At 35.1% G+C, this 23,803-nt stretch overlaps 1 protein-coding gene across 6 annotated transcripts in view; it reads right to left on the bottom strand.

The window, feature by feature from the left end:
• Positions 1-23,803, bottom strand: part of Erbb4 (erb-b2 receptor tyrosine kinase 4) — a 1,013,423-nt gene that overhangs the window by 25,599 nt on the left and 964,021 nt on the right. For all 6 annotated transcript variants that reach the window (XM_021186126.2, XM_021185960.2, XM_021186207.2 and 3 more), the window contains exons 21-25: positions 16,122-16,277; positions 14,018-14,093; positions 11,477-11,623; positions 9,113-9,210; positions 7,541-7,711 (exon numbers count right to left, since the gene is read on the bottom strand). In XM_021186126.2, the coding sequence (XP_021041785.1) occupies positions 7,541-7,711; positions 9,113-9,210; positions 11,477-11,623; positions 14,018-14,093; positions 16,122-16,277 (648 nt within the window). The remainder of the gene's footprint in view (positions 1-7,540; positions 7,712-9,112; positions 9,211-11,476; positions 11,624-14,017; positions 14,094-16,121; positions 16,278-23,803) is intronic.

Raw genomic sequence — 23,803 nt, forward strand, 5'->3', positions numbered from 1 at the left:
ATCTATTGAAGAGACTGTTAGCATTTTGGTTAATTAAGCTCTGCCCCACAGTTACCTGGCAACAGCCAGGTGTGCCTGACTCACTAAATGCCCCCTCCACTTGCTCTTGCTTTGTCCTATGCCCATTCTTCCCCTGTCCCCATTCCTCTATCCCCTTCTCTCCATGTCAGGCTTCTACTCCTCTTCCCCACCGTGTGTGTGTGTGTGTGTGTGTGTGTGTGTGTGTGTGTGTGTGTGTGTGTGTGCGAGCATCTTTCTCTGTCTCTACTACCCTCGTAACCCCCTCCACCTGCCCTGAATAAACTCTATTCTATACTATACCATCATGTGGCTGATCCCTCAAGGAGAAGGGATGTCACAGCATGGGCCCCGCTGAAGCACTTGACTACACCTCCATCAAAACATATTCCTCTCCTTTTTATCTTTTTATAAACACAATATAAATGACATTTCTAAAAACCAAACCATCCAATTTTCCATACTAACACAGAAAATTCCAACAGATAAAGATTTTGTGAGGCATGTGCTGATAATGCCTGCAGTTCTGGTTAGCTTTTTGTGTGAGAGCTGCAAAAAAGCAAATTGCAATGACCAGTCAAGTGGAATGGAAAAGACATTTCTAGTATGATGTTCAATGGTTATTAACAATGACAATAGGATTATATACCAAATAAGGAGAGATCTAATAAAATATATACCATTCAAATTTTTTCCACTGATGAAAAGAATACGAAAATGTACTTTAAAAATGAAGCAGGAGAAAAGAGGTGAAGAAGAAAAAGGAGATGATGAAAAAGAAAAATGAGGAATGAACAAAGGGAAGAGAAAGAAATTTGTGTCAATAGAAGCTCAGGTACTGGGATAAATCATTAATATTGTGGGTCTTTTTAGTAAAATATAAGAACATATTAAGTTTTTAAAGAAGAAGTACTATATAAGTACAAAATGCTATCACTGCCTGTGGCTGTAGCTCATTGGTAGAAAACCTGTCTACAAGTCTCAGTATCCTGGGTTTAATCCTTAACAATGGACAGAAAGAAGGAAGGATGAAAGGGGAAAAGAAAGGAGGGAAGGAAGGAAGGAAGGGAGAGGGAAGAAGAAAGGAAGAAACAAAAAAGAAAAAAAAAAGAAAAAAATCAAAGTCTTTTGAAACAATCTAAACACTAGATCTACATACTGACAGACAATGCAGTGCTATCTGTGAAGCAACGAAGTCTGAATTAGAGTTGGAGCAAGAGAAACAGAAGGGAATTTCTAAAGTGTTCTGCATAGAGGCCGAAAAGATTTTTGCTTTGAGTTGGAATCTTCAGAGGGGAGCAGGAGCCTTTAAAACCCAAGTTTGTCACTGGGAAGAAAATGTGAAAAATGGAAGACAAGACATTTCTTTGTCTGATGATACAGTTCTCAAACCTGCACAACGTAAAAATGATCTAAAAATTAAGATGGTAAAATAACTAGCATGCACATGTCTCATCTTACGTCGACCTTTGATTTGTTTCATTTCCCATCTAACCCTGCTCTGAGCATGATACCCCTTCAGAAAGACATGGCTAAAATGGCTTCCTTTAACCTCTCATCTTGATTTGGATTGTTTTACCTTTTCACTACAATATCCGATGTTTCTCTCCTATACAATGTCCTCAACTAGACCAAGATTCTGCAGACAGTACATCCTCTCCTAACTCTATTCTCCCTGTCCACCTCAGTGCCAAATCTATGACAAATATTCAAATGTATTATTTTATTAATTCTGATTCAAATATATTGACTTGTTTACTCTGACTACAGTATACTGAAAAATTTAAGAGGATTAGCTGTTGAGTAAAGACTACATGAGACAAGAAAAGGTATGGAATCTAGTAAGAAGAGCTACTACATCAGGCTTAATAGATTAAAACCAAACAAAAACCTCAAGCCTTTTGTCAAGGATAAACTGCAGGAAACCTTGATAGATCTTGGACAAAATGTAAAACCAATATCCTGAGACTATAGTCATTTGTCCTCCAGAAGCAGCTATTGTTAGAATTAATATTGATCCTTGGTAAATTGCAACAGGAGTAACCTTGTTATGTCACCTAACTCCTCCCTGCCATGTCATAGACCTATGCTTCCTTGTGTCTGAAGGATTCTCTCTCCTATAGCCCATCCTAGAAGGAGGATGGTTGCATAATGACATAACTCAGCAGGCTTTGGAGCATTTTCCAATGAAATGTTCCTCACAACAAAATAAAACGTGCATATGTCTGAAGTATAATTTCTCAAAGTACCCATCTATTATAAAGTAATTTTAATGTGAGGAACTAATATATAATTCAATTCAGCATCCTTATGACTAAAGAAAATGACCTGAACCTGATTAAATCATGTGACCACCACACCCAACATGCTAACATGCCCTGAACGGGTTCTGTAATATCATGTCTGATTTCCAACTTATTTTAGTTAATTAACTTATTTTATTATTTTAAATTTTGTAAGGTCATGTGTGTTCTGCACTTGTTTATGTGGCTATGAGTGAAGGCGTAAAGGGCCCTTGGAAGTCAGAGTCATCAAATCCCCTGGAGCTGGAATTACAGCTAGTTGTAAGATACGTGTAGGTGCCAGGAATGTAACAGCTTTTCTAGCATAGCAGCATGTGATCTTAATTAATGAGCCATCTCTCCAGCCCACAAATTAGTTTATTTTAATCATATTATCATTAAGAGAAAGAAAGTGGAAGCCCATCCTGAAGCAGGTAGCAAATGACTTCAGCCCTAAACACTGATCTACGGATGTAGGGAGCTAAGGACTGCTGAAGTTAAATGGCTTTTTATGTTCTCTTGTTTACATAATATTAGAGCACATGCAATGGGCACATCATTTTGGTAAAAATATTTAAGATCATTTTACAGTTATACCTCATGATAATAGCACCAGTTATAAATTAGATGACAATTGTCTAGTGTTTCTTTATTTTTTACTAGCAGTCTGGACAAATGTCAGCATTGTATTATTATTTTACTCATTATCTTAAGGTTATAATTTATCAAAAATATATGTGGATTTAAAATTTACAGTTTTAAAATTTACTTATTTTGGGTGTGAATACCTGTATGGGCCACAGTGCACGCATGAGGGTTAAAGTACAACTTGCAGGAATAGGTTTGTTTCTACTATGTATGTAGGTTTGGGAATTCAAATCAGTTCATCATGCCTGATGCAAGTCCCATACCCCACTGAAACATCTTGCTGGAACACTTGTGAAATTTCAAGCAATCTACCACATTACAGAAGAGATTGCTTTAATAATTTGTTTGATGTTGGGAAACATACACAGAATTAAAGAGTGAACACATCAACAGGCTCGTCATGAGTTCTCTAGCTTAATAAGAATGTATCTGTAATTATGTTAGGGATAAATAAAAAAAGTGAAAATAAAAATTGTGTCATTCTAAAAGAGATTAATGTTTATTGGCCTGTTACTAGAGAAAATGTGGTTCTAAAGTTAATTGACTGTCACTCACATATATGGGTATAGTTGTTAATTTAAAAATGAGAAAATAATGCTATAGAAAGAGACAGAATATATATATATATATATATATATATATATATATATATATATTCATTTTGAATTTAAAAACTGAATATTTGCTTGTTAATAAAGATTTATCAAATATGTTTATAAGCTTTCCACTCTTGTTCACTTTAAACATTGTCCCTTATTTATATAACTTGACCACAGAAAGTAAAGTTGAAATAACTATGAAATAATGTAGCAACACTGTAGACAAGGATGGAAATAATACTTGTAACATGTTATAAGTTGAAATAAGAGTTATATAAAACCAGATATTTAAAATTAGGACAATATAAAGGACCAAGATCTTTCATGGGTCAGGGAAATGGCTCAGTAAGTAAAATATTTATTATGAAAGCATGAGGGGCTGAGTTGGAATCACAGGACCAAGGTAAAGTCAGATCCAATAGCGTGTGCTTATAACAGTAGCACTCCTATGGTGAGCTGTGAGCTGGAGAAAGGAGAATCACAGGCCAGTTAGATTTGCATACACAAGAGTGGACCAAAGAGCTTGTCTGAAATAAGGTGGAGAGTAAAAACATCAGCTGAGGGTCTGAGAGTATCCCTGAATTTCCACAGGTACAACATGGAATACGTGTGTGTGTGTGTGTGTGTGTGTGTGTGTGTGTGCACATGCATGCATACATATATGCACACACACACACAAATTAATGCTCCCAAAATAAGTGGCATTAAGTATAATTCCTTTTCCTGACACTGAAAACTTAAAAAAGGAGTCTGCAGGTAGCAAATCAAAATGCAGCACAAGACAGGAGGACTAAAGGTCACGGCATCCCCATGAGATCCCTCCTGTGTCTAGTGCTCTTTAGTTAGATCAAACTGTTATTAAGAATTCCTTGCATCAAGCATTACAAATTAAAATGAACAAAACCTAAGAATTTGAGAATCCTTATTAAGAAGACAAAGAACCATGCTGTAATCTTGATATCATGATGGCATTTCATGTTAAGAAATACAACTCTTCTTGAAAATCGATTATTGAAATGAAAAGTGATGAATTTGTCTTTTAGAACATTAAATGTATTAGTGATATTTGGTCAGTTTTTGCTATATAGAGAGGGGAGGGAAGTGACCCCTGTCATAGCTACAGACTTTCCTACCTCCCCAAAGACTGATATTCACAATCTATCTATGAATTAATTTTTTTCCAAAAAGGTTTTGTTATTGTTGTTGTCGCTGTTGTTTTTTCTTTTTTCTCTGTGTAGCCTTGGGTGTCTTAGAACTCACTCTGTAGAGCAGGACAGCCTAGTATTCAGAGATCTTCCCTCCTCTGTCTCTCTTGTGGTGGGATTAAAGGTGTGCACCACCACCATCTGGCCTATGAATTAGAATTTTAAACCTTTAAATTATCTGCTCCTATTGGGGTATAAAATTTTTTCAGGTCGGGTTGCAATTCTGTATTTTTTTTTCAGCACAAAGAAAAGTAAACCGTGGTTTGGATGTGTGGTCCCTCCTGCCTATTCCCTCTCTTCTTTCTTCCTCCCTCCTATCCCTCTCTTCTTTCTTACTATTCTAATTTGTTTTTCTTTTGTTTAGTTTTTGAGACAAGATCTCACTATTTAGCTAGGCAGAGATTAGAATCACTACTAACCCTGATTGGCATTGAATTCCAAAATCCTCCTGCCTCAGCCTCTCCAGCGTTGAGATTATAGGTGTGCTTACCAACCTGGCTTTATTCTGCCTTTACACAACCAGTCTTTCAAACATAGGAAGAAGTTTTAAAGATGTAACTGAGATGAGTTGCATTTTATGAGAAAGTTATGAGGTAAATTTACTGACAAGTCCCAGATACTGAGGTCAATGCCAAGAATAGCAAACACACCATGGAAATAAACTTGTACTTTTGAAGTAAAAGTATACTGGATGAGAGACAAATGGCCTATATAAGAACTCTGGTCTTTTATTGGCTAGCCATGGCCAAAGGCTTATCACTTTGTGTCTGTGTGACAGGTTTCTTGTTTGTAAGATGTGATAATAATAAGATAACTTCATGGAGTTGTCATTCAGCTGAGAGTTGTTAATCTATAGATGCACTAAATAGTAAAAGCTAGATGTCATTTCATTATTTCTGTCAATCTGAGATAAAGCGACTTCCATTTTTTTGAGAATGACTGGAAACTTGAAGTTTCCCTTAAGCTTATGGCTAAGAAAGCTAAGCCATTTTGTTTTGCTTCCGTGGAAATGCTTTGAGATGAAGAGACTAAAGCAGAAAGTTGCTTTCTAGAAAACAATTAACCATCATGTTTGCATCTTATACGTGGAAGAAATTGAGTGTAGACTTAAACTCATTATATCTCCACACTTGATAAGGGCCAAGAAATAATTTACTGTAGCACTGGCCAAACTGTATGCCAATTCTATGTCTTGGTAGCTCTTTTATTAACCTGGACATGTTACGAAATTAATCAAATCATGTACTTCTAATTACCTCACGGGAAAAGACCTTTCAGGTTGCCTGAGTAACCTGCTTACACACTAGGCCATTTTACCAAAATCATGTCTTGTCACCAAATACTACCCTCTTTTGATGGCCTGCCTAAATTTTATCCTTCATTTGCATCTGTTTAATACACACTTACATATAAAATTGTAGGCTAGGGTCCCCACATGTTGGAGAACACGTAGCACATAGGTTTTTCTTCCTTCCTTCCTTCCTTCCTTCCTTCCTTCCTTCCTTCCTTCCTTCCTTCCTTCCTTCCTTCCTTCCTTCCCTCCCTCCTCCTCTCTTTCTCTCTCTCTCTTTTCTTTCTTTCTTTCTCTTTTTCTTTCTCTCTCTCTCTCTTTCTTTCTTTCTTTCTTTCTTTCTTTCTTTCTTTCTTTCTTTCTTTCTTTCTTTCTTTCCTCTCTGAGTTTTTCTAGTTCCTTTAATATAATTTTCAAGTGTATTTTTCTGAAAATTTAGTGATTTTATTTTTCTTTATAGCTGATTAATATTCTTTTTATGTAGCACATTTTTTGTTATTTATTAATCTGTTGATGGGCATTCATGTTGGTTTCAGTTCCTTGCTATCAGGATGCCTGCATATGTTCAGAAAACATAAATTGCATGGAAATTTCTTGAATCTATAATGTATGCTAACATTTCCTGTATAGAGGCAATTATGTGTTGAATGGATGACAGGTGGTTTTTAATTAAAATATTTAAATAAGGTTCATTTCATTTTATTAAAATGAATGTATATGCATTTAAGCACCTAAGTGCAGCTGCTTACAGACACAAGAAGATGGCGCTTGACTACAGGAAGCTGGAATTTCACCTGCCTGACTTGTATTCTGGGAACTGAACTCAAAGCACTGCACACTCATAAGTGCCATCTCTCTGGTACTGAAAAGTGAGTCTTTAAAAATAGATACATGGACTTGACCACATTTAGTGAAAAACTAGTATTCTCATAAAGTGGGTTTAATATTTGAAATGCAAATTCTTCTCAAAAGCTTCTGCTAAAACTTAAATCAATGCCTTAGTAAAGATTCTCCGGGTTTCTAAATGTGATTGATGTGGTTTACAGGCTCACATACTTTTTAATGTTTGGATTTCACTTAGAAAAAATGTTTCTTCAATGAGTGAAAAAAGTTGTACTAGTATTGATTAACTCAGGATACCATATTTTAAATAAAGATCAGTAGAAAGCCTAGTAGGTAAGAATTTTTATTACAATATTAACACAATTTTATCACTTTGTTTTTTAGAAATTAAAATGTGTTTAATTTAAGATGAATAAGATAATTTCTATCTAAATGGTGATATCTCAGGGTACATATTGTATTGTCAATACTTAACTTCCAAATTTAACTACATCTGTGGTTAGCTTGGCATATCTTTTGTCTGTACTGTGCTTTTAATATAGAAATTGCTATAATAAACTATATAGTCCTATGGAAAATTTTATGCTTTACAATCCATGCATACGAATTTGTTTCTCAGAAGTATCATGGTACTTGTGTATAACTAGTTCTTACCCTATTGGAGTCAATTCTTGTTCTGGATGTGTAGATGGGAGGAGGTATGTTGAAAGCCTGGGGGACCAAATATTCCTCAGCATCCATCATATCTTCCAAATCCTCTTCATCCAAGAGATTCTGGAAGAATTTGCTGTCATTTGGACTGGGAAGCTTCATACGATCATCACCCTGAAAGATTGCCCATGAGATAACCACAATCATTATTCCTTCCTCCATAACATGTGGTTTCAATACAGTAGAAAACCAAATGACTAGAGAATTCATGTGCTCATTTTTAAAAAAATAGTCTTAGCATAACTACAATCCAAAAAGAATCCTGTACTACAGTTAGATAATAAATGATATGATAAAGAAATATAATAGAAGAAGAATGTGATAATTGTAAGAACAACAACAAAAAGGATGTAGCCAGGTGCTGTGTATGTTTTAAGGTTGGTAATATCTACTTCAGATCTGAGAATAACAGTTCACTATCAAGGAGGGGTATGGATTAAGAACAGACAATAAGAGGCAATTGACTTATCAGTTCTTAATTTAACATGTTCCAACTATCCTGCTTAGCTGGGACAGACATCCATAGATTGTCTTGTAGCTTAATGGCATCATTGTCAAAGTGATGGCATTTAAAATCACAGTACAGTGACCTATCGAGCATATATGGGTGTGAAAGACATAAAGACCTCTGCTAAGCTCTATTCAGTTTATCATGTCCTGAATAGTTTTACTTTTTCCAAAGTTTGTTACATTTGGTAAACATGTCAGTTTATGAAAATTAATTTGTAGGAAAGTGACTAAAAAACCATTATCTTCTACTGTTTGGCTTTTGTCTTTATGTTAGTCTATTTAAAGATAAACGTTCCCTTCAGCAAGGAAAGATAATTAAGATTCTTCAAGGCACAACTGTGTATGCTTTAGGTGAAAATCAGTACAGAGATATTATTATATTAAATAAATAAGCCAATCCACTTGGTTTCTGGTGTTGAATGCCAACTATCTTTTGGACTGTTCTTTGGTTTANTTAGGCATCAATTCATTTAAATTGAGTTATTGCTTAGATACCATACACTTCGCCCAATAAAACAATCCACACGTACTTTTTAAATTAACATACGAACGTACAGATTTTGTTATGGTGTTATTATAGAATGTACATACATACATTATTTTGGTTTATCATCTTCTGGTACGCCTCTCCTCTGGCTAGTTAAGCCCTTTCCTTCTGAAATATTCTTTCCATTTCTATGTCTTATGTATTCTATTAGCCTCTTTTGTAGTTTACCTTTCCCTTGAAACCTCTTTTTCCTTTCTAATCATCTCTTTCTAGTTTTGTGGCCTATATCATGTATATGTGTATATGGATGCATGAGGGCTATGCGTACAAGAAAGAACACATAGCATTTGCCTTTCTGAACCTGCTTTGTCTCGTAGACATATATAGAACCATATTCAGTTTCATGAACTCACAAGTTCTTTCACATGGTCACTTTATTATTGGATGTTTTCAAAGTTGCAAAGTTTAAATAGAGTCTGTGATTAGAGAGTCTTAAAAGCAACATCAAAATAACTAACCTGGATAACTAGGTATCTTTGAGGGTCTCTAGCCATTCTTGAAAACTCAGCAGCCAGTTCTTTGAATTTAGGTCTGCTGTCAGCATCGATCATCCAACCTGGAGATTAACACACAGTAAAATATTAGTATATGTAATAATTAGTGAAGTTAAAGTTTGGGAAAATATGGGGCAATATATATATATATATATACGTATATATACATATATATATATACGTATATATATATATTTCTGCAAAACAAGAGAAAGAAGTGAACGATGCTGTAACTCAATTAATTGACATTTGTCACAGAATGCAATATACTATAAATAACATTTTTTAATTCAATTATTTTTAATTGTTTCTATGTGTGGGTATGTGCACATGAGGGCAGGTGCCCACAGAAGCCAGAAAAGGGCATCGGATCCCCTGTAGTTGGACTTGCAGGTGATTGTGGACCGCCTGACGTAGGTATTAAAAGCTAAACTTGTGTTTTTTGCAAGAGCAACAAAAGCTCCTAACTGCTGACCCAACTCTACATGATCCCCAATTTTCATTCTGAGTCAAACTCATTTTTTTTTTTTTTTTGGCTTGGAAAATAGCTTTTAAGCTAACCATGGGAAATTTTAGAACCTCAGATTTTGTTGTTCTTGTTTTAGAGTGTTAAGATAATATCCTTAAAGCATTCTTTGATGGCTGCAGAGATAGAAAATGAAGTTTCAGATAAAAAATACATGGTAGGAGATATTTGCTTCTCATCATAGCACTGTAGTACAAAAGATTGAAAATGGGGAATTTGATAGCAACTCCTTTTGGCAGGTTTGTTCCTGGTTGGAAGGAAAATGGAACATGATTTATAATGTGTGTTCAACAATACTCATTACGTTTATCTTAGAATTAGCTTTCCCAGAATAAAAACACTAGTTTTCAAGGTAGGTAGTCTTCTTTAGCTGGGAGTTCAGAGAAAATGGATCTTAACTGCCTATGCTCTGTTTAGCTGATGAGATGACAAGAATAACAGCGCCCAGCTTGCTTTGATTTCGTTGCCAAATGATCCTTTTCTAAAGCATAAACTCTCCAGAGGAAGAGAGAAAAACAAAGGTGAAACATTGTATATGCTTTGTCTAATAAGGCAAAATGTTTGCCTGCCTTTCTGTCATCACATTGGGGTATTTAGATAACATCTGATGCTGGTTATGGGATGAAATTATCATATAACATAGGGATGTTTTTAAAATTTCTTCCAGGTCATGGAGTAAACAAGGACTGATCTAATACAGAATTCTTCTATTCCTGGAGAGTTAATTTTTACTCTTGTTTTGGAAATCCTTTGGGTATCATCTTATGCATCCTTTGTATCACTTCTCTGAAGCTCAAGCACTCTGCATCTTATGGGTATTCGTTTCCAAAAAAAAAAAAAAAAATGCTTGTTAATGCCAAGATGCTAATGACAAAGCTACTAGAGCCAAAAAAGGTTAACTTCAGCGTGAGATATTTGTTTCTCCCTAACTAAATATTGAGTAAATAGTACTATGCTTAGAGAAAAGGGCATGCTGACCTGCACTGCAAGGAACATTTTTTATTCCTTCCCTTCCTGTCAGAATAGATCACACATGTCATGAATATAAATATGAGAAGACCTGGGCCCAGAGTCTCGGAGTCTCTTATTAATAAAATGCTTATTCACCTTCACCACTTCGTGGCTTCCTTTAACCCTGTGTAAATCAAAACTGGAAAACCTCAGATTATACAAGAGAGATGGCTGCCAGTTAATCTCACTTAAATTAAGTCAGAAACCCCAGAGACTTTTTTAATTCTATTAAAATTAGGGGTCTAGGCTTCCAAAACACATTTATAATACATATGTGCCTGGAGTATAGAAGTGGAAAGAAAAGTAAGAACATTTGATGTAAACAAATGATCAAATTAAAAAAAGTAAACATCTTAATCTTTACTTCATTGTGGATTCGTCTCTTCTGATTCCCAACCTGCTCTGTTAACTTATGTTTAATTAAGCCAATATCCACTTTAATTCATTTTCAGACTCTCAATGATGTTTAGCTATTTTCCCATAAAGATTAACATTAATATTATTACTAATATTCTTATGAATAATTATCTCTCTTTATGACAAACTTCAAAGGGTATGGAAATTCGAAAAATTGTAAGAGTAAGAATGACATAATTTTTACTTTGTAACTTAGTGGCATACTATTACCTCATAATAATAATTACCACAAATATGTATTTATATTCTGCATTCGTAAATATTCTTGCTACTCTATTTAGCAATTCAGAGAAACATTTTGCAGGTAAAACAATCTAAACTTTTATTTATTAAGAATGATGATGCAGGCAGATAAAGTTATTTTGCAGCCTTACATTTGACCATGACCATGTAAACGTCAATAGTGCAGATGGGAGGCTGAGGCAGACGCTCTCCTTTCTCCAGTAAATCGGGAATTTCTCGGGTTGGAATTCCATCATAGGGCTTTCCTCCAAAGGTCATCAGTTCCCATATAGTGACGCCTAGTTGGGAATATAATTCTCACATAAGCAAATTACTGTCACAATTTGAATGAACACGTATCAAGTTACTCTTTTACAAAGCAAACAGTTGAAACTTAAAGAAGCTCCTTTCTGGTCTTTCACTAACTGCCAGGATTCCAATGCTAAACTCTCCTGGGACACAGCACAGTAACAATTCTTTCACCATTGCTTCGGTGATTTTAATGCATAGCAAGAAAGATTTATAATAGATGCCAGAATTTAAAGCAATCCCCTCATTTGTACCTAATGGCAAATTGTTTCACATACACTAAAATCCAGAATACCATGCCTTTACTGGATGCATGTGCTTAATGCCAAATAAATGTAATTTCAGGAAAAGCCTGACATGGATTAATTTTTAAATTAGTCTCTTGGTAGGAAATGTCTTCATCAAAGGCAGAGGTGATAGTTTTGGATGGTTGCAGGTGGCTGTTGTTATGGTAAAGCCTTGTGGCTCTCTGTTCAGCTAACACAAAGAAAACATGTGGTGTAGAGCAATTTACTGAGCACATGCAGGAGTCTGCATGAGGATCAATCCGTATGGAAGACAGAATGCATAAGAATGGGTATCCATAGAAAAGAGAAATGAAGAAATCAAGGGCAGCTTATTTCTAAGCCAAGGAAATGACTTTTTTGAATCACTAGAGCAATGACAGGCAAAAATAAGAGTAAAAACAAAACCAAGAGCAAAAATAGCTTTATAGCAGAGATTACTTCTTTACTATAGTAGGTAAATTCTCTATCACCGAGCTTTATCCTCAGACCAGAAGACTTTAAAAACAGAAATAGCTATGTAAGCATGATTGTGTTACACTATGAGTCTTGATTGATGCATACATAGGTAAACGTTAAGATAAAATAGAATAATGGGGGCTAGGTTTTCTGAATATCTCTGCAATGCTTTTTCCTTAAACTGGTATATATCAGTCAATATTGCCTGAAAATAAAACAAAACAAACATGTAAACTTCAAATTATTCTTCAGAATAGAATCATAAACACTTAATTGTATTATCTGTTAATATTTACATCTCATAATTTTTTTAGTGCCACATATATGTACAACTAGTGACACATTTAAACAGATTGACATTTCTTAAATCCTTATTTATATCAAGAGCTACCTGCTCAAGAAGCTAATACTCTCACTTCAATGGAAGGCTGGGAAAATATTGATCACCTTTTTTAAGCAAGTCAACCACAGTATAATATACATATATGCATACATACATATATACATACATACATACATACACATACACACACATGATACAGGAACACAACAAACATTTTATTAAATCATGTCATCATGTATGGTGTATCAAATGACAATATCAAGTTTAAAGTAAACACTAACATGAGGGGTTGTGCTATTTTTCTTTTCTCTTCTATATAAATTTATTTATGGGGTGTGTGTAATTGCAAGCAATCTGCACATGCTACAGCACATGAGTGTAGATCAGAGGACAACTTGAAAGACTTAATTTTCTCCTTCCACCATATGGGTTCTGGGATAAAACTCACTCTATAAGGCTTGGCAGTAAGCTCCTGTACCTTCTGAGACATCCTAGAGACATTTGTTTTTATTCAGTTGAATGTATTTACTTAATTAATACTAGTTTCACATGGTATGTTTAAACCTAGACAAAGCATTGATCTCATCTTGTAAGTTATAGGGTATAAAATTGTAAAGATAGACATGCTGCTGGCTAGCTCACTTTAACAACTTATTTCAAAATGATGAAACAATGTTCTAATCACAAATACCAATCTCTCTCTTTCATCTCATTCAAACTTTATTTTTGTCATTCTGAAATGAAACTCCAAGCTACAATTAGCAGTGTTTTCTTAGTATTACTTGCACATCTGCCACTTTATTGTACATATTTGTTGTTCACTGTTTTCACACTAGCCAGTAAATTTTCTACCATTAGAATACGTATTATTTTAAGCAAAACAAATACTTTGATTTTGTTTTACCCTTTAACATTAATTATTTCCAGAGTTTATGACTAAATAGTTGTTGTAAATCCAAGCCATGAGATTCTAAGAAGTTATTCCTAATGTTGGACAGTGTGTGTGTATGTGTGTGTAAGAATCAATAGACAAATTACTCTTAATCCAAAGCTTATAGAAGAAAACTTAGCAGTGATATTGTAGGTTTTAGATTTAGAAGAACAAGATAAATCACAAAAAAGACAGATAAAATTGTGATTTGGTTTATTAATTTTTTAAATGAGAGACCAGAGAGTTACTTTAGGGAATAAAGTTTACAAGTAATGGTTTCTAATGTGACCAACAGATGGCTTCCTCTATTTTCTATGAGACAAACATTTATGCTTCTTCAGAAGGACAAATTTACAAAGATATTTACCATAGCTCCAAACATCACTTTGATGTGTGAATTTCCTATAATGTATACATTCCAGAGCCATCCATTTAATTGGCATCTATAAAAATATAAAAAGTAAATAATTAAAATTATACAAGAAATCATCTTTTAAAAACATTTCTTATATGCTAGTCTCTGGACTGACCTCAATTATAGTTTTGATGGAATGTATATTGTATGTATATTTCAATATATGGAACAAATGAATTGAAACTTGTAACATCTTGAAGTAAATTAACCAAAAGACACATTTTAATGTTTCATTATCAATACAAAGAAAATTAGCAACCATTTTATATATATATATTAATATCTAGTATCTAAATTTTGACCTGATGTTATGCCCAGCATTATCAAATCTGACAATCTTTCTACATGAATCTTTCTCAAAAGTGAGACTCCTTCAGTTTCATTGATCCTGTTTCTCTTTCAGATATGGTTTTTGCCACAGATGTGATCATTTTTTTCAGTTGCCCCAACGGCTTCTGGTCACTAAATTGTCTAAAATCATGAATTCCAAAGTTAGCTTTGCTTTGTTCTTCTGTCACAAATGATCTCCCTTGCCTTGGTAGGGAAGAGTTGAAAATATGTACCATTTTTGAAATAGGAGCTCTGAATATAAAGGAATGTGAGGGGATCAGCACAAATCCATCATCACTACAAGAAAAACAACTCAACCCACATCCCCTGTGGGTGATGGGTCAGCAGAACGTGTTTCAACTCAAAGGGCAGCTGTATGTAGCTGGGGATATAATTAGATTCTATGGAATAAAGATAAACATTTCTACTTTGCAGTTGAAAGCTTAAAACTAAATAGGCATTTGAAATCATGAGGTTGGCTGCTCACCAAGGTGACACCAAGGTAACTCTATGACAGAATCATGGGATTCACTGAAAAGGAACAGAAGACACATTGAAAGTAATTTCCCTATGGACAAGGAGTTGGCAGACTTTATGGAGTATGGACACCATGTTACAGAAGTACGTTTAAATCATAGGTGGCTTGATAAAGACTTAATGGTGACCAGGATTTTAAAGCTGTAATGAATCTTGCTTTAGACAAACTTTACAGGTGTATGTTCTTAAGGTGGGTGAAGTCATATGATTTATAGACTGCTATTTTTGAGGAATGTTGTTGAAAATTTTCAAAGCTGTGATTTTTTTTCAACCACTGCTGTTTGTAGTAAACACAGAAAATAAGCTTACGAAATTGAGAATAGGTAAGATAATTTCTGAAAGTTAAAATTTTTATATTTTATAAAATTATGTTATCTTACGTTTTGGTAAGATTTGTATATAGACAATTATGTAAACTCCCAGGGTGAATCAGTGCTAAGTATTTAGAAGCTTATTATTGTAAATATTTATTTATGATAGAAAAGTAAGGTATATAATTAACAAATTCATATATATATATAAAATCTTTCATATCATAACTTCATAATTCAACAGAGATTAAGAATTTTGGGGTTTGTGTCATTGATCTGGTCTCACATAGTTCTCTTTAATTAAGCAAGATAGATCTTCACATACAAACTTCCTTAATTAATTAACAAAGAGTGTGGCTTAATCAGTAAATAAAAGATCTATAACTCAGGTACACATGGAGCTGTTTGGAGAGGGAGATATGCAGGAACACAGTTGTCAGGCAAAACTGGAGTTCAGGGCTGGAAAACATGGCTGAAGATGTAACTGGGTCCAATCTTCAGTATTAGTGGTTTAGCTTGTATTCTGGTGTACAGTTAAATGACAAGCAATGTAGGTGCATCATTCACTATGATATAAGTGGAATCAAACCAACTATACTAGATTACCACAAGGTATCATTTTTGGTGTTAGGGAAAGTAGACCCGAGAATAGTTAGCTTTAGTGTGAATTATGATTGTTAGTAGTACCCAAATTTCTCAGTGGTACATAAGACACTGCCATTCTATAATAGCTCTTTAGCCTCAGGACGAATGGGACAATCTTTATAGCCCTGAGTTCATATTCTGTGTCTCTAAGAATTATTGCACTGCTGTTCCGATGGGAGATAAAGAGATATGTTAGTACATTTTCAAGAGCAGTTGCTCTCAGCTCCACCTACCTTACCACCATCAGCATTGTATTCTTTTTCATCTCCTTCCAAGAGCCGGGCCAGTCCAAAATCTGTGATTTTAACATGATTTGGCGATTTCACTAAGACATTGCGGGCTGCCAGATCCCGATGAACAAGCCGTCTTTCTTCTAGGTACATCATTCCCTGAAAAACAAACCATGTTCGAAAAAGGGAGCCACTTAGAATCTGAAGTTTTTCATGTTATAGAATGGGATACATCATTTCTCAAAGGGAAGGCAGAATCCTGAATACAGTAAAAATTAAAATAAAATAAAATAAAAATAAAATAAAGTAAAACAGAAAACTTGTTGTGGGAGTGGGGCAAACCACAGATAAGTTTTGGCATAAAATACATACCTAGTTTTGGGGAATTTAATATTTTTTTGCAAACACTTCATTAGTGAGGTGTGCAGCTGTCTTAGTAGAATAGCTAACATATACTTGGACTGATCTACAGATACCTTATCATTTTATTCTCTATAATTTTTGCTTAGTGTTATCTTCCTCCTACACAGTCATTCCAAATAAACACTGCTATCCATAACCAAAAGGCCTCCCATTCCTGGTTTGATGGCACCAAAATCCTCTTTAAGAGGAGAGTCTCTGAAGGCTGAAGAGTTATAATGCTTTACTCGTTATACACAGAATAAAGGATACCCTGGGGGTTCATGAAAGTCTAATTTCAAATAAAAGGCTTTTATGACATTAGTTGTCATTATAGGAACTCACAAGTGAAAGTACATAGTTTATAATGACCCACAAATTAGCCTTTAATATGTTATCTTCATAAAACCACACAGGGAAATTAAAAATAAAATTTATTGCTGATTACTAATGTGAGGAGGTGGTGCAAGAGAAAGCTTGCTTTTTATATCATACCAAAATGTTAATCTCTATAAAAATTCATAAGAATGCTGACCCACAGAAATAATAATTTGTTTCTTAGTTATATTTTAGAAATCAGGAAGATAGTGTTGTTGTATCATATGTAAAATATTTACATAATGGCAAGGTAAGAAAACTCAGGCCTAGCTTAGATAAGTGTGACCACAATTTTTATAGAGGAATTAAGATAAATTGTATATTTGATTTTTTTTCTCAGTAGTAAAATGTGATCATTTGAAAACAAATCAGACTTATTATAAAAGGGCCAAAGCACATTCTCATTCCAATTACAAATCATTGCTGTTGGCAGTTAGCATTACAACTGCACAGCTTTGAAGGATTAATGGTTTCTGATATCAAAACAAAAGCCGTGGAAAACAGACACATAAATCACATAGGTCAAAACATTATGAACTATATACCCGATGTAGTGGAAAGAGGAGATTGCTGCACAGAGCTTCAGGAGCCAGCCTCCAGAGAAATGCCCATCAAACACAACTGGTGGAGATAGCATCTCATATGGTCCAATCAGTCAACAGCTAGGTGACAACACATTTATTGGTGCTTTCTGAAGTCAACTCGAAAATAATATTTATGGGATTTTTGCCCTCTTTTATAAGTAGTGCTGTTCTAGGACATGAGGTAGGATATTCCAAAAATAAGGTAAATCCAAGAGCATTCAGTTCTTGTAGGATTTAGAGGACCAGAGTTAAATAAGCTTATTTCTTTGGAGACGATGTATTTTCACATCCATTTGAATACTTTTTTTTTCCTTTTAAGATATGTTCATATATAAAAAAGCATGTCCTTTATGACTACCTACAAAGCAGCACACAGCAAATATATTGTCGATGTACTGATACTTAGATCTGCATGTACACAGTAGCACACAGTATGTTCTACCCACCATGCTAGATACTGGGGAGGTAAGAAAAGACTTGTATTAGTTCTTCACACTAAAGGATGACAGAGTGAATTTCTAAAGTGGGGAGAAATAAATAAAAAACAGATGCATATTGCAAGGAGGACATAAGACATTTAAGAAAAGCTATATCCCGCGGAACAGTCTTGCAAATATTCATGAGAGGAGAGACTTGGGAGAGGTACCCAGAGCAAGTTAAACCTTAGAGGGGAAGACCGTGGGAAGAGAGAACAAGAACAGTCATAGAGAGTAATTAACATGTGCACTTGGCCAAAGGCATACCAATCTGTCCCTCTGAAGAATAACACATGGGGAGAGCCAGTGGTAAGCAATGAGGCTAAAACAGAGATCCAAGAGGCACATGAACATGTCATGGATGTGATGTGAATCTGGATTTTTTTTTTTTTTTGGCTTTTCGAGACAGGGTTTCTCTGTGTAGTCGTGGCTGTCCTGGAACTCACTCTGTAGCCCAGGCTGGCCTCGAACTCAGAAATCCGCCTGCCTCTGCCTCCTGAGTGCTGGGATTAAAGGCGTGCGCCACCACGCCCTGCGTGAATCTGGATTTTATGTTCCACAATGCTGTGATCAGTCATTTAATTTCAAGACCTAGTTACAGACTGAAAGGTCTTTCCTTGGTAGTTGGATAAGAGAAAAGGAAAGAGATTTTCATTCTTTCTTTTCTTTTCTTTTCTTTTTTTCTTTTAAATCATCAGGATTCTTCCAATTAAGTAACATTCAAATGGAAATATAGTTTATGTATTTAAGGGCTTTTATGCTTATTTATTTAATTTATATGTATGAGTATTTTGCTTGTTAGTATATTTGAGCAGAGTTCAGAAAAAGTCATTGAATTTTACAGAGCATGCATTCCAGATGGCTTTGAATTGTCATATAAGTGTTGAAATCTCAGTCTGGGTGTTCTGCAAGAGGAATGGGTGTTCTTAACTGTTGATCTATCTCTTCAGCCTTAACTTACACATTTCTCAAACTTTCTCTCTCTCTCTCTCTCTCTCTCTCTCTCTCTCTCTCTCTCTCTCTCTCTCTCTCTCTGATAAATATATAACTATCATTGAACAACAAATGTAAATCTCAGTGCAATCACGGTAAGTATCGTTAGGTCTAGGCAGCACATCAGTGGGACCAAATTGCTTGCCAGCTTTGATCATCATGGAATTTTCATTTTGGATAAGCCACATGATTTGTACTATTTGGTTGTAGCAGTCAGGTGGACTACAATACCTTTGATTTTAAAGATAGATTTTTTTTTTACTTATGTGTATGTGGACATGTATGCAGGTGTCCACAGAGGTCAAAAGAGGGCATTAGATCTGGAAGTGGAGTTACTGATGGTTATGAATTATCCGATATAGGTGCCTGGAGTCATGTTTTCTACAAGAATAGTATGCGTTCTTAGCAGTTAAGTTGTATTTCTATGCCCTAAGACACTTTTGAGTTGACACATTCTATAACACAAAGAAGGTTTGAAAGCTCTAAAAGTTCTTTGACACTCTATATTTTATTTTAAAATTCAGTAGATAATAGAGCATCTTACTTGAATCTTACTACCAATTGTCAGGAAAAACAAAACAAAACAAAACAAACAAAAATGTTTTCATCGAAATAATAAAAACTCAATTCAGAAAGCTGTATGACAATCTATATAGTTCTCCCTGTCTACTTGACAAAACTCAGTCCTCCTAATAACAGAAGCATATGCCATTACTAAATTATCAAAATACATTTGTATGGTCTCTTGCCACTCTGAGGCATCACTGTGTATATATACACTTCTAAGTCACTAGCTCCAGCTGCCACCTTAGTTCTGTTTTCCCACCCAGAATTAAAGTGTTGAAATGTCTTTGGATTACTTATAAAAGGTTTCCTACAATACAGCATTTTTCTGACTTGAAGAGCTCATTAGAGTCAAAATTTCTGCTAAATTCTTTCAAAATAGAATTATTCTTTGAATGAGCGGGACGCAACTAAGAAGACAGATAATTACTAGAAGTGAATGTGACAAAACTAAGCGCCATGATGTCCCTGGAAGTGGAGGATGAATAGCAAGTGTTTGTTCATCATAAAAGGACACCACACTGGCTGGAAATGAAACCTTGTCGTCTGCATGGGGCTTCTGCCATGACCTAGGCTGGCCAGCTCTGGAGAGAGCATCATGAGAACATCCCGAGTTCCTACAAAGTCTGCACACTTTGAGCATGTTAGGTACTAAATAAATGTTTCTGTAACAGCGAGGCAGTATAACTCGAGCAACCATGCACTGTTTTAGTTCTAAAACAAATATTAGAAAGCCACAGTTAACAGACACCATGTTTCTAGGTCCAGGCGATCTAACTATATCACATGGTAGAAGAGGGATTGGATCCCTTTGGCTAAGATTTCAAAACCAACATATTTAATTCAGGGCACACAGAAATGAACAAACATAGGTAAGACTTACAGCTTCATAAAATGCACTGTTGCAAAAAAAATTCTTAAAGATTTACATGAATTTCATGCACAATGCAGTTGATTGACTTTTAAGAAGTACTGTATTTAGCATGTAACTAAATCACAAAGTTCTTTATGATTTAGAAACTTTTAATTATGTAAATTTTGAGATTATAAGTTTGCTTAGGCCACATTATATAGAAAATGGAGGACTGAGTCTGAATATAAATTCTAAAGGCAATTACAAGGTTCAAACCCTAGCTCTTTAAAGTTCTAGATATGTGATTTGGGCAAACAGCTCTATATCATCACTAAAGTTCCTCCCCTTAAAGGGAGACAATAGCACATTTTACACTAGACGTGCATTAATGGTGATACAATACCCAGAAATATACCTATTGTTAATATGTAATTCAGAATTACTACTATTCCAGTTTTCATTTTAATGATGTTTCATTCTCCATGTTCTTATATAAGGTTATTGCATAGTTTATTGTGAAGATCAAGTAAAGCAGCATATACAAAGCCTTTAGTAAGTGGCTGACTGTAACTGTAGAACATGCAAACTCTCATCAGTGTGCCACAGGTAATTATCAACAATTCTCAGTTAGGCAATCATTTCTCTCAGTAAGTTCACCTGCCCATTAAAAAGAAATCTATAAGGCACAGTGGGCATTTGACAAACATTTGCAGTGATATAAATACCCTAAAACCTACCCACCATGATTAATGTGTAGGTAAAAATTTCAGAATTATTACAATTCAAAATCCATTTTAATGATGTTTCCCTCTTAAAGTTATTATATAAGGATAAAATTTATTAGAAAATATATTAAAGATTTGGTGTTCTTCATAAATATATCACTGTTTTCAGAAACTTACTAAATATAAAGGTCACAAATAAGATATCTATGGAAGTCTTTGGTGCTGACAGAGGCTTTCTGTGAGTGAATAAAATGACCACACTGTTCACCTCTATCACTGAGCACCGAAGAGTATTTTAGGAAAATGTGTTTTAGCAACGTTTTGTTGACTTCGTTAAAGCAATCATACAAATTGATTTTATCCAAACTGTTAACAGTTCCCTTATTTCCCATGTTTCTTTGCTTGCTCCAGTTAGAAAGTTGACTTATTTCAAGCTTTCTCACATATTTTAAAATACAGATCTTGCAGAAGAGGGGACAAAGGTTGGACGGAGCTGGAGAGGTCAAGGACACCACAAGAAACCCCACAGAATCAACTAACCTGGGCCCATGGGGACTTAGAGACACTGAATCACCAACCAAAGAGCTTGCATGGGATGGACTTAGGTTCCCTACACATATGTAACAAATGTGTAGCTTGGTCTTCATGTGGGACCCTTAACAACTGGAGTATGTCTGGCTTTAACTCTGTTGCCTGTCCTTATATCCTGGTCTTCCAATTGGGTTGCCTTGTCCTACTGCAACTTAATATGTCAAGGTAGGTTGATATGCACAGGAATGGGGGAAGGCAACCCCTCCCCTGAGAAGAAATGGAGAGGGAGATGGGTGGGTGGGAGGTGAGAGGGAGGAGAGGAGGGAGAGGAAGTTGTGATCAGACTGTAAATTATATAAATAAATTAATTAATGGGAAAAAATACAGCTAACTGGGTAAAAGGTAAAATTTGACTTTAGAAATTTTTGAAATTGCACTTTGATACAAAAATCCAAGAGACAATTTTCTTACAATTAATTTAAGCTTCAATGTCTGGTTGAAATCAATCACATGAACTCTGAAAATAAAATCAACGAAAGCAATTTTAGAATTGCTGCCATAGATGAGCACCTGCAAATGACCTTCTTTTCCATCTCCAGACATCTGAGTCACAGCCATCTAGCTAAAATGGATGATTATTATGTATTTATTAAATGTAAAAATACATTCTGCCCAGCTGCAGGAAGTAAAAGGAAGTTAGCAGAGACTGGACTATTTGGGAAAATAAATACTTGCTTCTCTCATATTTTCCATGCAACAGTTTCAGCAAACACATGTGTGAAGCTAAAAATTTCAGACTGCAGTCAGCTTCAGGCATTAATCTCTGGAGTGAGCAAAAATAGCCTTCAAAAATAACGAAATATCATTAGAATAACCCAAATCTTTCTAAATAACAGGAAACTTCAGGAAATCTAACATCCAATGAAAATGTCTTCTTCTGCCATCTCTCCTTTAAAAGCAATTCTTATAAAGAAAACATCAGCTATAGTGTTTGCTGCTAGTAAGGCTAAAAGTATGAGAATGCTCAATAGAAACAAGGGAGCTTTTTTTTTTTTTGGAGAAGTCCCTTAATGTATTCCAAGTAGGCATGAGTTGAAACTATGGAGGCTCTGAGAAAAAGTCAAGTAGGGAAAATTCCATTTACTACATTTTGTGGTAGAAAGCACACAGAATGGAAGGTTGTTGGGTAGAATTAGTTGGCACATTGCTAAGTAGCATATGGTCATAGGTATTTGTCTCATACAAACTATAAACATGACAGAATGTTTTAAATTATCTCTGATGTTACCTCTAGCATTTTTTTTTAATTTGGAAGGAATTATTAAATGTAGCTATTCTTAAATACTAACTATTAGCCCAATACTAGACACAGAGAGTAGGAAATATGTTGGGGTAATATTTTTGTATATTGTCTAAATATTGTCTTTTTATTATCTAAACGTTGATTTCTGTACAGAGAGAACTGAATACTATCTGGACTTTGGTATTGTTAGTCTCATGACTAACATAATTAGACATCACCTGCCTCCGTGTTTTGTAAACATATCCCTTCCTCACTTTTGATTGGCTTAATCAAAATAGACAGCCAGTGGCTGAGGCAAGAAAGGGAAGACAGGACTTCTGGGCAGAGATAGGGACTGTGGGAAGAATCAGGTGCAGGAAGATTTCCCAGTGTGACACAGAGGAGGTCAGACATGCCCAGAGTGAGAGAGAGGTAATGGTCCACATGCAAACATAGGCTAATATAGTCAGGTTTATTATGTTAGATGAGCTATCTGGGAGGTAGCCTAAGCTAAGGCCTGAGTTATGATGAAAACTAATAAGTCTCTATGTCATTATTTAAGCACTTCGTGGATAAGAAAGTCCAGCAATAGAAATAGGTAGAATGGACAATTCTCTTTCAATGTTTATTTGGTAAGGGACTTGAATATATTCTCATAAAAGTAAGTTGGACTCATCCTAAATTTAAGACACCAGACTCCAGAAATAAATGATAGCAGCTACTCACTAGGAAAGTGAATCCAATCACTTCAACCATCATCTGTCTGCTTCCCTTCCCTTCCCTTCCCTTCCCTTCCCTTCCCTTCCCTTCCCTTCCCTCACAGCTCTTTCAAATTTATCCCCGTCTTTTTTGTTTCTTCATTAATTGCTCCCGAACTTCTCTTTGAAACTGACCAGAGAT

This window comes from Mus caroli, chromosome 1 (assembly GCF_900094665.2).
Source record: "Mus caroli chromosome 1, CAROLI_EIJ_v1.1, whole genome shotgun sequence".
Lineage (NCBI taxonomy): Eukaryota > Metazoa > Chordata > Mammalia > Rodentia > Muridae > Mus > Mus caroli.